Genomic DNA, 14,181 nt, shown 5'->3' with positions numbered 1-14,181 from the left:
CCTTTATTCAGGTAAAGTAATTGGTGTCTACTACACGGTTAATATTTTAGTCAGGCTGGGGATGTAGCTCTGTGGTAGAGTACTTGACCAGCATTCCTAGAACCCAAGTTCAGTTCCTGGAAGTGGGGAAAAAGTTATTCATTCTTCCTTGTAATATAACTTAAAATATGATCTAAACCATCTATTCAATCAGACTTGTTTACTCCAGTTCCCTACAGCTAAATCTTACCATGTTATCTTTTATTTATAAATTACTTTATGTTGCTCATACCCTTTGTCATAAATTCCTCGAAGTAAGTTATAGGGCCAGTGTTTCTGTGTAGATGTACCTCAGTTCCCGACAAGAAGCTGCCCATCCGCGTCTGACTCAGACACCTTGGATAGCATCTTGAGTGGATATGATCTGTATAGGTAAATACATTTACCGGAAGGTACCCAGGGCAGTAGGGACCAGTTCTGAGAATGTGACATCTTCATGGCCCGCCTCTCTGTTACTCATTTCTGCCTGGGTCTAACAGTAATTCCCGTAATAAAGTAAGGACGTGGTAGCAGCTTAATGATTGAACGCAGGAGTTACCTAAAAAGATTCCTTAGGGCAGGACCCCACTGATACACATGGGCCTTTAAGGCAGGCTAATTTATTTAGTGAGGACAAAAAATGTTTTCTTATTCATAAACAATAGCCCAACTTGTTTCATTAACAAAGTCAAGTCAGAAGTAAAAAGCAAGAGAAAAACATGTTTCAGTCTTATGAACATTTCCCATTTTCTCTAAATTTTTCCTTTTGATTTTCAAAACCAGCCAAAAATGTCAGGTGATTCCTGAGGAATTTTAAAATGTAGTAGCATAAATTATATTGTGTGACGCATTCGTCATTACCGGGATTTTGATTACAACTCTGTGAACTAGTTGTAAAAGTGACAGCCATGAGATTTCTAAGATTGACAGCATTTCTTTCCAAATTTGCCACCTTCATCATTTTCAGGCGTGCGCTTAATAGAGCTCAGTAAGCCACATTGCCGTGCGACTCAACTCCAGAGTTCGCCTTACACAGTAATTCTCCCCTCTCCTCTCTGCTCGGCCTGTGTTTACCGTTCTACTTCCCATTTTAGTGAATTAGACTCCTTAAGATGCTGCACGTGAAAAAGAATCATGCAGTGTTATCTCTCATGTGATTCTATTGGCTTATATGGCAGCATTTACTTCCATTTAGGGTGCACGGTAGTCCAATGTGAACAGGAAGCATTGGTTCATCCTTCCGCTGATGGATCTGGGAGCTGTGTTTGTCTCTTGGCCCCCAGGAGCAGTGCTGCTTCTAGCAGGGCCCTGTGAACCTTTGCAGTCTCCCTACTCATATGCTTATTTACCAGAGTGAGGTTTCTGTTTCATGTAGTGATTGCGTTTTAAACGCTGCAAAGACTTTCCTACTGTGTTTCTTGTGCTTGCGTTGCTTTAGAGTCTCAGCAGCATGTACAATTCTTTGCCAGCAATTGTTTTTGGCTTTGGCTTTGCAGTGGCCAGCCTAACAGTTGAGTTGTGCGGCAGTTTCTCAGTGTAGTGGATACTCGTTTCCCTGCCAGGGTAGTTAGTGCTTCTGACCATCATTTCCTGTGTGTGCTGTGAATGTCTTGAGGGTGTTCAAGTCTCCTGCCTGTTTTTAGCCAAGGCATTTGATTTGTTGACATGAATTTCTTTTTGTATTCTGGAAAGTAAACCCGTGATTTGTTTGGTTGCCTTTGCATTCTTTTGGTTGCTCTTTGGATGCATAAAAATTAATGTGCAATGTAGTTTTGTTTTGTTTTGTTTTTTTGTTCTCCAGTGCTTACACTTTTACCATAATCCACAGGAAATGAAAACCAGAGCTTAACGTGAAGTGATTCCTCGTAGTTTTTTTGCATCCTGCACTTACACCTTTAATCCATACTGAGTTCATTTTTGTGTAAGGGCTAAGGGCTCACCTTTTTACTTCGGGTAGACATTTCTAATTTTTCCAGTAACCAGATAAGAAGCCATTTTTTTTCCAAGAACAGCTTTGGTCCCTTGTTAGGGTCTGCAGCTGTGTGTGAGGTTTATTCACGAGCCCTCGATTTTGTTTCTCTGTTTGTCTTTATGATAGCTTCATATTCCTCGGATATCTGTGGCTGTCTAACCTGTCTTCAAATTATGATGTAGGAATCCCCAACTTTGTTCTTAAAAAAATGTTTTGATTATATGGAGTCTCTTTAGAATGTATATTAGTTTTAGGATAAATTTTTGTATTTCTGCAAAAATGGCCATTGAGACTTTGATAAGATTGCCTCGAGTCTGTAGGTTACTTTGGGTAGGGACATTGTAGCCATATTGGGCCTTCTCATGTAGGAATTCAAGTATCATTCCATTTGTGTCTTCAATTTCTTCAGAAGTGTTTGTAGCTTTCAGGATAGGACTCTCAGTTTTCACTTGAGAGTGATGCCTGCTTTAAAAGGAGGATATATCTCGTTCTTTCAGCTATGTAAAAATAGTGATTAGAACTCAAGTTAAATGGCACTGGAAGCCCGAGGGTGTTATCGTCATTAATTGATTTAGCAGTTGCTTTAGCATGTTGGAGATCCTACTAGAAAATGCATCAGAATGCCAATTACTTGGCTCATAGACTAGGGCTCAGTGCTCTGAAGAAGCAAGATTCCTTTAATAGAGCTGTGTTCAAGAGACGTAGTTGTGTCAGCCAGTCTGCAAGCCAGGAAATTGTTGACTGGGCCCGGGTAGGGGAGCTTTGACCTTTGCATCGGCCGACATGAAGGCCGACCATCTCCTCTGAGAGTGTTGGCTCTGCTGTTCTAGAAGGTGGTGTCTGCCTTGTGCCGTCGCTAATGCAGAGACAGCAGGACAGCCTTGGAGTTTGGGGTTGGGCTCTCTCCTTCTCTACTATCATTTCAGCCATGGGGTACACAGTGGTGTGGCCTGGACCACACTAGATATTTTCTGGCCTTGGGAGAACTTCAGGAGCTGCAGGCTCCTTCACTTTCCTCTTGATCTCCAGAAGCTATGTGAGGTATTTTGGAAAATCTTCCCTAGTACAGATTGTTATTCCACTTAGCCATTAAACCTTTCCGTTTCTTCATATTGTTGGTATTAGGAAGAGCTAGGTACTCCTCAGTTTACTGAAAACTTACTTCCTTTCAAAACTGGTCATTTTCAGCATATGACAGACAGTCTGCTGGGTGATCACATGTTTGACCCATGGGCCAGCAGGAGTGGTTTGTATTAATAGTCTAGAGCTTGCTTGCATGAGACAGAGTCAGACACGAGGCTGGAATCAGGAAGGAAGTGCAATGTTCTGTGGCCTCATTCTTGCTGTCTGGGTCCTAGTAGGCTGGGCTCTCCACTTCTGGAACAGGCCTTTCCTTGAGAGTATGAGCCCACCTGAGATTGAAATGACGCTTTGGACCTGTGGTCATTCCTGTTGTGGCCTTTTGCTCCATAATTTTGAGCTGTCTGGTTAAGAGAGTTCGTGGAGGCAGGCAGGGATAGACGGCATCTTGACAGGAGGCTGACAACTCTCATGTGGTTTCTCATTCCCTTCACTGGCAACTCGTAGTGTGGTAAGAGTGGGCGGAGTTGGCCAAAGGATCTGTAGATAAAGTATTACCCCTGTTGTTACACCCATGTGGATTCTGTTGCTATGACTCCAAAGATGCTTGACTTCCAGGAAAAAAAAAACAAAAACAGTTGCTTGATGAAGCCCAGGAAACTGCCATCTGATGGATTGACTGATGAGAAAACCAAACACCGACAGCCAGCAGCACACACCATTGCCAAGTGCTGGCATTTCTTTTGGCTCCATTGGTTTATAAAGTGATCTGTCATGGCTGTTATCTGATTGTTTCTTCTGTCCACCCCCTAAAATATCATTACTAAACTATCACTTTTGGAGATCAGAAAAACCAAAACATCCGGTGTAGTTTGGCTCTTCAAGGTTGCAGAGTCACAAATGCCAGACCATGTACCAAGCAGCTGATTTCTGATTCTCAATCCTATGATCCTCCAAGGCACCAGGTCCCATGGGGAGCAAATCTTTTACTATTATAAAATCAACACACTTGAAACACAGATGAAGCTGGTACATTGTGTTGTAATGGGAGGTGCACTGTGAAATCCTATCTACAAATCTTCCTAGGGGAGGACCCGGGAGGAGATTTCCTGAAAGAAGGCGGGACTGGGTAGGCTGCGGGAGCATGGAAGGAACCTGGGAAGACCAGGGGCAGGGGTGTTCAGAGAAGTGTGCCAGGGACACAGAGGTGACCTGAGGATATAACTGCTGTGACTACATTTTTCGGAAATTGTCCCCACACGGGCTGCCAGTCAAACACAGGGGGCTAATGTTTCTTCAGCCATTAGGATGCAGAGTTGCAGTCTGTTCCCTTTTTGATGAAAAACTGTCTTCCCCATGTAAAGAGCCTTTGGAGAGAAGGACACTGCACGGTGACGTGGTGTTCACAGTTATTCTGCGTTCCCTCCGGATTTGTCACAGACTCGGCAGCACTTCGCTTCCCAGAGTGGCTTCAGGTTTCCTCGAAACAGCCCCCTCTGTAACTTGATTAGGAAAGCGAAGATTGGCAGCCTTCAGGCATGTCGAAATGGGATTTCTGGGGTCCATTTGCAGTGTGATGTTTGATTGCCTCATCATACCTTTCTGTTTCCTGGTGACAGGTTTGTGACTCTTACCCCACGGATCTGTACGTTCCCAAATCAGCCACAGCACATATCATCGTGGGCAGTTCCAAGTTCCGGAGCAGACGGCGGTTTCCTGCCCTCTCCTACTACTGTAAAGAAAGCCATGTACGTCTCAAAACAGGCCTTTGTTTCCAGTTGGCTTTTAGGTTTTATCCTGGATGGGAATTTTTCTAGCTTTCTCTGTCTCTCCTTTCTGTCTTCTTTATTTGAGTATTCTGTGTGTGTTTATTTGAATTCTCAGTGGTACATGGGTATCCTGTGGATGGTGTGAGACAATCTAGTTTCATGTAGAAACTTACCTTCCATGTCTATTTGGCAATAAAACAATGGTAGACTCAGACATTACCTAAGTATGTTCAGCTGCCCGAATGAAGCTGTCCTCTCTGAAGGTGCTATGCCTGTCTTTCTGACCCTTAGATGAAGAGGGCTTTAGTATCAGCCATCAGTTCCTCACTCCAGCCAGTGGATGAGGAGGCGCTCAGCAGGCTCCCACTTTTAAAAGGAAGGTCCAAAAAGCCAGTGTGACATTTCTGCTCACATCCTGTCCGCCAGAACTGTGCAGAGAAGGCAGGAAAATGCAGTCTTTGGGTAACCATGCAAGAAATTACAATTTAAAGCTCTGTTTCCATGGAAGATAGGAAAACAAACTTGGAGGAGTAACAGTATTCTTTGCCATCAGCTATAAAAATACTTGGCTCAAGTCAGGCAAAAAGGTTTGATTTTCGTGGTTAATATAGTTTTATATTTAAAACCAAGCAATGCTCTGCGTGTGCGTGTGCATACGCATGTGTCCACACATGTGCACATATATGTGATTGTATATAAGTGAATGTAAATTTACCTACAGTCAAGGTAGAGCAACAGCTGTCCGGTGATAAAGGAAGTTTCCAAAAATATTTTGAGCAAGGCATCTCCACCAGAATAAGGAAACAGCCTTCTGGGTTACCTTCTCCAAAAGACCATACTTGTTTAGCAGTGGATTCTCTTCATTGAAAGGATGCCTTTGCAGCCTCTGCTCTTTTTCCCAGCCATGAAATGGGGCCTGGAGAAACGTGACGCTTGCCTGTATTAGTTAACTCCTGGTATGTTTCAACCCACACAGGAGTGAAACAGTGTTTAGAGGCAAAGGATGCTGTGACTCCTCTTTCTTAAAAACGGAGTTAGTAAAGTTGTCAGGTTCTGTGTTGTTATACTTTCAATTGAGATGCCAGTCTCATTGACATTTTGTGATGGAGTGAGAGAGGACAGGAATTTAGGTGAGGGATAGAATTGATTGGTCTTCCTTCCAGCAGCAGGATAGACAGAGTATCTAAACAGTGAGTCCAGGGTCTTCAGAACGTAGCTCAGAGGCCAGCTTAGTCTAATGCCCTCCGTGCCTGCTCCCGCGCTCTGATCTTTCCAGCAGCTAAGAATACCATGAAGTTGGGGATCCTCGGCATTGGATTTAGCTGTTTTAGCAAAGGCTTCGGATAGACTTGTTTCCGAGCATCCCTTCATGCTGTGGTTACTCTGGGGAAACACTGGCCGTGTGGGCCCTTGAGCTCCCATCCCCACATCTCTGTACACACTAAACTCTGAATCGCAGGAGGAAGAATAGTCATGTGTGTTCTGCAACAACATTTGGATTCCAGTATCATGTTTAAGTATATAAGAGCTTCTGGGTGAGGGCTTGTCCTTACGAAGGCCCACTGCTAACTATGGATTTCTGTGACTGCGTGGGAGTCCGGTGAAGTGGCCTCTTGGCTTTCCATGCTCTTTTTGATTGTTATAACCTAGCCATTGAATAAGGGCCATGTTGCGGTTGCAGGGAGAGGAGAGAAAATGGGGTGCTGGGGGCGGGTGTCAGGCCTTGCAGTATCGTGACAGGGAGGCTGTTTCTGTTCCTACTGGAGGTTTAACTGATTTGTCATAGGCTGGAGGAAAACTGAGACCCCATACTTCAGTGACCACGAGCTGCCACAGGCTGTTACGTCAGGAGACTTAGGTGACAGGGTCCTTATCAGTAGGAGCAGTGTGTGGAGAGAGCTTGCATTAGGGTCTCTTGGTTTTGCCAGATATCAAGGCATCCCATGACATTAATTTTAATCCTGTTTTGGTACATGGGCCTTGCGGAGCTCACCATCACCCAGACTCCCTTTGAAATCAAGCAGCTTTGCAGGTCATGGTTAGAGACTTACTTATGAGCAGTATTCTGGGTATGTTTGTTGTTGAGAGTTATGTGTTTTTAAGAGTTATTTTGCTTTAAATTATGTACAATATGGTCTCCTAAATTCACAGCATAAACTTTTAGGGAACAAAACTCATAAATGACTTAGTACCAAGAAGTCCATGTGCTTTTTCTCACCCCTACTTACAACCTTCTCCACCTGACTGCACCCTGTAACTCCTGTCAGCTAGTTGCTGACTCAGCCTCCTGGCCACAGGTGAATTTTATTTGTTCAAAAACATCTTTGTATCATTAAACTAATGTCCCAGAGCATAAACAAAAGTAACACACCTTAAAATAATATTCTACAACACTAGTGTTTGCATGTACACTGCTCACCCTCTGCATTGGCTTTCGGTTGCTTAAAATACCCGAAGTAAATACTTGCTACGATGGACTGTTTAGGAATAGGTGACAAAAACATCTAAGTGTATTCAATGTGGTTCAATACTTTTTTTTTTTTTTTTTTGATTTTTCGAGACAGGGTTTCTCTGTAGCTTTTTGGTTCCTGTCCTGGAACTAGCTCTTGTAGTCCAGGCTGGTCTCGAACTCACAGAGTTCCGTCTGCCTCTGCCTCCCGAGTGCTGGGATTAAAGGCGTGCGCCACCACAACCTGGCTGATTCAATACTTTTTATTTGAGTACTTTTGATCCACGGTTGTTTAAAGCCACAGCTGGTTAAACCCGCCAGTGCAGGACCTGGGAAATGGAAGGATGGTTGTATGGTGTTGGAATTGTCGGGACATGCTAAGAGGAGACTGAAGAAAGTTCTTGTTTCTAAACACTGTTACTGAGCAAACCTAATAGTGACGTGGGCTTTCATTACTGGGAAAATGTGACCATTAGAAATGATTTTGGGTGCTCATGATCTTTCAAATAGACTAGGATAGAAAATGATAAAAAGCACTAAAATTTTTTTCCCAGTCTTGCCATTAATAGTTTAGTTTCTCAGGCTTGCTCCACACACTGTACAGACTGAGCCATCTCCTCAGGCTGGAAAGAGCCTATGTAAGGTTCATGATGAACCCAGAGTAGATGAAGTGCATTAAACATCGTGACAGACAAGGAAGATGGCGCCTTTGAATGGGAGATTCTGTGCTAATGTTAATTATTGTTATGCTATAATGTGGGACAGAGTCCTATTAAGGTTCATGCATGACCGATACATTGTATTCAGTGAAGTAGCAATATTCAGTTATAATTTTTTTGCTTAATTTAGAGAATTTAGAAGTTTGTCAGACTGACTTTAGAGCAAAGTAATTTTTAAAAGATTGGTCAATAACACTGTATAATTTGTATTGTTTCTGAATGAACACTTTTTATTTTTAAAAAAATATTTGAAAAAGAAAAAAAATAGTGTCTTATAAATTTCAGGAGAGTAGTTATTCCACTTTCAGAAGTGCAAAGAGACAATATTATTGAAAAGGAAAATAGGTTGCTTTTAAATAGCTTTAGGTTTCATGATTTGGATCCCATCTAAACATCTTCACACATTCCTAAGGTCTTACACAGAAAGCTTGCCCATGTAGAGGGTCTTCGACTTTGATTCAAATTTCCACAAAGTCTAATCCTATTTCCAACATTGGTGTGGGGTGCAGGCTAACCAAGGACTTTTTGTTTTGGGATGGTCCTAAAGCCTCTCTGATGTCACTGTATTGCTGTGGCCTCTTCCTGCAGGCCTCCATCTGCAGGAGCAGCCAGCCCCTTTCTGGCTTCAGCGCTCGGTGTCTGGAGGACGAACAGATGCTCCAAGCCATCAGGAAAGCCAATCCCGGAAGTGACTTCATTTATGTTGTGGACACGCGGCCCAAAGTAAGTGTCAACATTTTCATGCATGTCTGTCTCTGCAGCCCTGAGTCCCAAGGCTGGACCGAACCAAAGCTTAACTGATAACATTCCTTGCTGTCATTTTAAAAATTGTTGCTGCCTTTTAATCCATGGCTGTCCAAATCAGCAACTGCAATTACCCCCTGCTATCAGCAGTGGTTAGGCCACAGCCTAAGATAATTCTGTTTCCTCAGGTACTGACTCTTTCAAAGCTAAGAAGGGAACTTAACTAAATCTCTGTCCCTGTAATGAACTTAAGATTCAAGGTTTGAGGTGTAATTCTGCTCCTCAGAAAGGCTGAATAACAAGCAGCTCATCTCCTGTGTCTCCCCAAAAGCCCTTGTGCTGTTTCTCGCCCCTCTGTAAAAACCCTTCTCCACCTGGCTTCTCCCTGCCACTTCCTTTCAGCTAGTTGCTGATGCAGCCTCTTGACCACAGGTGAATTTTATTTAATCAAATACATTTTTGCATCATTAAACATGTTCCAGAGCGTAAACAAAAGTAACACACCTTAAAATAATGTTCTACAACAGTTCCTGGCTCCGGTTGCTTCATCTTCAAAGTGTTGTTCTTGGCATGGTCAGACTGTGGGATACCGGGGGCTGCCCTGTTCGTATATCAGCCCCTGAAGGGGATTGGCTGTGTTCGGTGCATCTCTGTGTCCCTTGGTTTTCACATTGTGCTGACCACACAGTAAATGGGTGCAGTTTAGTGTTACAGGTGGCCTCCCTGAATGGGTAAGTTGTATGACATGTGAATTAAATGTCAACTATGCTATTTTAAAACAAATACAAGGGAATAAAAGCTTGACATAGGAAAGAGAAAATAGACTAACAGCTCAAGTCAGTTTAAAAGTTGAACCATTCTGAGTAGGTGCTTCGTGGCGAAGTCGTAGGTATTTATAGACATAGTCTTCCCGTCTTGCCACATCATATGTACCAGGTCTCTGCCTTTCTAGTAAACTTTCACTGCACAACACAGACAGAATCTCCAGACCAGGGAAGAAGATGCAAGGAGGTTTGCACTTAGAGGATGTGGAAAAGCCTTAAACTTCCATTGTTGCCCTTCAGTTTGTGCCTTTCTGTCCGAATCAGACTTGGACCCCTTCCTCTGACCCTGACCACCCTCCTGCCTACACCCTGTGCCTTCTGCGTTCTCTGAGAGTTTGTACTTCTTAGGTGATATTCTGCAGCCAGGCTCAGGATGGGGAGGGAAGCTGGGCTTTACTGAGTGGAGACTGGAAATCCGTCTCCTACCCTGCTTTTCCTGCTTTACACAGAGATAAACAGATAGGACTGCTAACTGAAGAGCCAGTGATCCAGTTGGCTGTGTGGTGTAAGCCTTCCCCAGAGTGTGGCAGCTGCAGGGCCAGGCCTAGTCCGTATTTAAAGCCAATTAATCCTCAGGATTTGATGTGAAGGGTATATTTAGTACTCACTCTGTTTATTCTAGTGATAAGAAGTTTGACTCTCATCCATTAAATAAAGTTAGGTATCTTCTCATATAATCCAGGCACACACACACACACACACACAGAGTTTTTAAACCGTTTGCTTTAAGCTTTCTTTCTTCCTTTTTTTTTTTTTTTTTTTTTTGTTTTAAGGACCATAACTATGCTGGTTGATCCCCACCCCCACCCCGAGTGTGTTAGGCATCCTAGGTAGCCAGGAAAGGTTTGCCTGCTGACGTGCAAGCATTCCCTAGGTCCTTGTTCCTGCACTCGGATTTACTCCCTAGTATACAGAGAAAGGCTCAGGAGGCCACTCAGAGGATCCTGATCCTTGGCCTTTGAGCAAGGCTAAATCCACACAAGAGTTTCCCATGCCACCCACTCAGATGAAAGCCTTCTGAACTGCTTGCTGCAGTGAGAGTGATGGGCAGCAGAGGCCGTGACATCCTCAAGTATGTGCTGTCCAGAGTCTCCTCGGGGTCACTTGCTGCTGCTAGCGAAGGGTGCATTGAAATCTAAATGTGTCAGAACAGTATTGCTGAGGTCTCAAACAAGGAGTGTTCTGTCACATCGCAGCCTTGTCCTTGACTGTATCAGATGTTCAGATTTCAAAATTTATCAGATTTTGATGAGCTTGCAAGAGTGTTAAGCGCTTTCTTATTTAATTCTTGTAAGAATCCTGCAGGATTAGCAGACCTCTTTTCTTTCCCTGGGTAAGGGCTTAGCTTTAAAGAGGTTAAATCACCAATATCGCACAGTTTAGGGGTGAGACCGCATTCAGTCAAATACAGGCTTATTTGGCTCCAAAGACAGTGTCTCTTCTGTTTAGTAAAATCCTCTCTAGTGGACGATATCTCCACTTCAGGACACTATAGAGGGTTGCCACCTCAGTTGGCTACACACCCAGTGGAACCAGAGACACAGCTGAAGAGCCAGCCCCATGCTCAGCCAAAATCACTTCAAGGCCAAAGGAGCAGGAAGGGCCTTTGAACTGTGCCCTGACCACCTAGCAGCTGTGGAGGAAGTGAGTCCTGCAGACTGGGGTGAGGTTGAGATCAGCCTGTGTCACGCTCCAGCTCCAGAGACTGCTTAGCATCACTGCATCTGTGGTTATTTTATTGTGTAACAGAGTCATGGGATGTTTCTCTTTCTCTGGAGATAGTGTCTGTTTACTGGGTTCCGTGCAGGTGGCATCTTCAAGACACAGCTGTGAAGATTAGGGGTGTCTAACAGGTGGGATCATATTTCGTGGTCATATATGCCTCAGCCTTGCATGGCCAGTGACAGATGTCGGAGAATGGGAGAGTGCCATTGTGTTTCGTGGCAGGCGAGGACAGTCATCACTCCTATTCTTTGTCCATGAATGGATGGAGCAATGTCCTTTGGCTTAGGTGGGACCTGAGCAAACTTGATCAAACCTTGCTGAGACAACTTCCCTGCACGGAAGGTCCCCAGTGAGGGGCTCTGGGCAAGTGTGCTGGTAGGGCTGCAGGAATGGGCTCGTGCCATGGTGGATCTTCCATGTGTGGAATGGAAGCCGACGTGTGTGCTTCCAGAAAGTCACCCTTTGGATACCCATGCTAATAGAAGGCAGAGATGGTCAATGAGGATTCACCAGAGAAGCACTGTGAAGCAGTAAGACAACTATAATCGCCTGGCTTTGCAGAAAGCTAGTTATCTAAGTGCTTTCATTCCATGGGGCCCCTTCTTACCAACTACACAGAAAAGGTGAGCCTGGCAGAGAGCACGGGAGGGGCAGAGTCCTGGAGAAAAGCATTCTTCAGTCCACATAGCCTGTAGATAGGGAAAAAGATCGTTTCACATCATATGTGGGTTGAAATGTAAACTAACCTGAATCAAGATTCCTGCTTGAATATAATCCTGGTCCTCTTAAAGAAGTTGACAAGTTCATCTGTAGACAATATTTGTAGGTAATAGAACCATCTAGTATTTCCATGAGTATGCCACAGTTAAAGTTAGTCGGTCATAGGAAGATGAGGGGAGGAGAGGACCATCCTTTGACAACCTGTCTCAGTCTTTGGCCCAGTTCTTCTGCTAAAGTCAGCTTCGCTGTGGTTTCCTGTTCAACTCTGAGCTCAGGCTTTGCCATGATTCGGGCATACAGTGTAACTGGTATGGTCCTGGACTCCAAGGCTAAGGTGGGACCAGGCCGTCCTTCAGCTGGCTCTCCAGACCAGCACTCACTGGGGACTCATGGATGTGATTCATGGGGTGGTGCAGAACCTGATTGTGTTTCCTTCTAGTTTGGGCTTGATCACCTCTTACTGCATAGTCATGTGACCAGTTGGTCAGCCAATCATTAGTCTCCTTTGTAAACTGTGTGACCATAAGTGAGGCGCAGACATGTGTCTGTAACTGATGGGGCTCCTGGGCAGCACATACTCTCTCCATGTCTCACTGCTGATTCTTTCTTTTTTTCCTTTTTCAGTGCTGGGATTGAACCTGTGACTTCAAATACTTTGCTACTGAGCTACATCCTCAGTCTCTGTTTTCTTTACTTTGGGGACTGGTTCTTGCTAAGTTGTCAAGGCTATCGTTCAGTGTCCCTGACTCAGCCCGCAGAATAGCAGGGAGTACAGGCCTGTGCTACCAGGCCTGGCTCACTGCTGAGTTTTTAAACGCCCACCACTTGCCATGCTGCTCCCGTGTGGTGGACCTTCTTTGTCATCAGCTCTAAATCAATTTCTACTTTTTCATTAAAGATACTCAAAATGACTCAACAGTTGTTCACCACGACAGAATTTATTTATTTATTTTTGGTTTTTCGAGGCAGGGTTTCTCTGTAGCTTTGGTGCCTGTCCCGGCACTAGCTCTTGTAGACCAGGCTGGCCTCGAACTCCCCAGATCCGCCTGCCTCTGCCTCCCGAGTGCTGGGATTAAAGGCGTGCACCACCACCGCCCGGCTCACCACGACAGAATTTAAATTCCTCAACTGAGGCTGTCTGTAGAGGACCCTAAATGCTTTGAGCCCCTCTTGGGTCTCCATTTTCTTTACTTCTTTATCCAGAACAGCCTCTCCATCCTCCCCAGCAAACCCCAGCTGTAACTGTTGTTACCTGGCAGAGTTGCACAGGTTCCAGCTCTTACCAGTCCTAATACCTATTTGTTCCCTCTGAAGCCTGGTTGGGATTTTATGCTACCATTTGCCACTGGTACCATGTGTTTTCCCTTCTGTCTTCAGTTACTTGCTTAAGGCAACAAGAACAACATCATGTGCATCTTCTTGACTCTTAGTTTCTTCTATGGATATTTCTGCACCAGAAATGCTAATGCTAGATAGCAAAGGGTTTTCCTGTGAACGGGGTAGATTTTCCCACCCCTGCTTCTCAAGCAGATCTAGAAATTGGGATGCATTTAAAATACCATGGCTTTATGTACTTGGGAATTATTAGGACCAGAAGCCAATAGCTGTTTACTTAATTATAAATGTAGTTCTCAAAAGAGCCACATTAGACCTGCTAGTAGAGAATTCTTGGTGTAAAGCATACTCTGTCCTATCCCTATCTATCTGTCTGTCTGTCTGTCTGCCTCTCTGTCTGCCTGCCTGCCTGTCTGTCTGTCTATTATCTATCTCAGTCTAGAGTAGCTTTTTGGATAAAACTGTGTTTCTGCTTTGAGAGTTCAGCTTTTGCTGAAAATAAGTGCTGCTCCTGAAAAAAATTGTATGATAGATTAAATATTGCCACCTTCTGTCTGTTGTGTGAAGTACACATTGACTTTCAAAATGCTTCCTCCTGTGTGCCAGTCAGGAAGACTGCCAGTCGGTTCTTCCTTTGTAGCTTCTTAATTATTTTAAAGTCTGAGCATACGTTGTATATGTAATAACATGTTGTTGTTTTTAGAAGAGGAGGGGATATGTGGTGAGGAGACTTGACTTGAACTCAGATGCAGAATAAGTGCACGAACATAAAGCTTCTTGTATGGATCCTGTTCATTTGTTGACTTGAACTCAGATGCAGAATAAG

At 44.1% G+C, this 14,181-nt stretch overlaps 1 protein-coding gene across 1 annotated transcript in view; it reads left to right on the top strand.

The window, feature by feature from the left end:
- The window catches only part of Mtmr7 (myotubularin related protein 7), a 78,704-nt gene that overhangs the window by 37,388 nt on the left and 27,135 nt on the right, over positions 1–14,181 (top strand). The window contains exons 5-6 of the mRNA XM_005362544.3: positions 4,690–4,818; positions 8,596–8,730. Coding sequence (XP_005362601.1) covers positions 4,690–4,818; positions 8,596–8,730 — 264 coding nt within the window. The remainder of the gene's footprint in view (positions 1–4,689; positions 4,819–8,595; positions 8,731–14,181) is intronic.

Source organism: Microtus ochrogaster, linkage group LG7_11 (genome assembly GCF_000317375.1).
Source record: "Microtus ochrogaster isolate Prairie Vole_2 linkage group LG7_11, MicOch1.0, whole genome shotgun sequence".
Classification (NCBI taxonomy): domain Eukaryota; kingdom Metazoa; phylum Chordata; class Mammalia; order Rodentia; family Cricetidae; genus Microtus; species Microtus ochrogaster.
The sequence above is the reverse complement of the archived record's forward strand: the minus strand, read 5'-3'. Positions and strand labels throughout refer to the sequence as shown.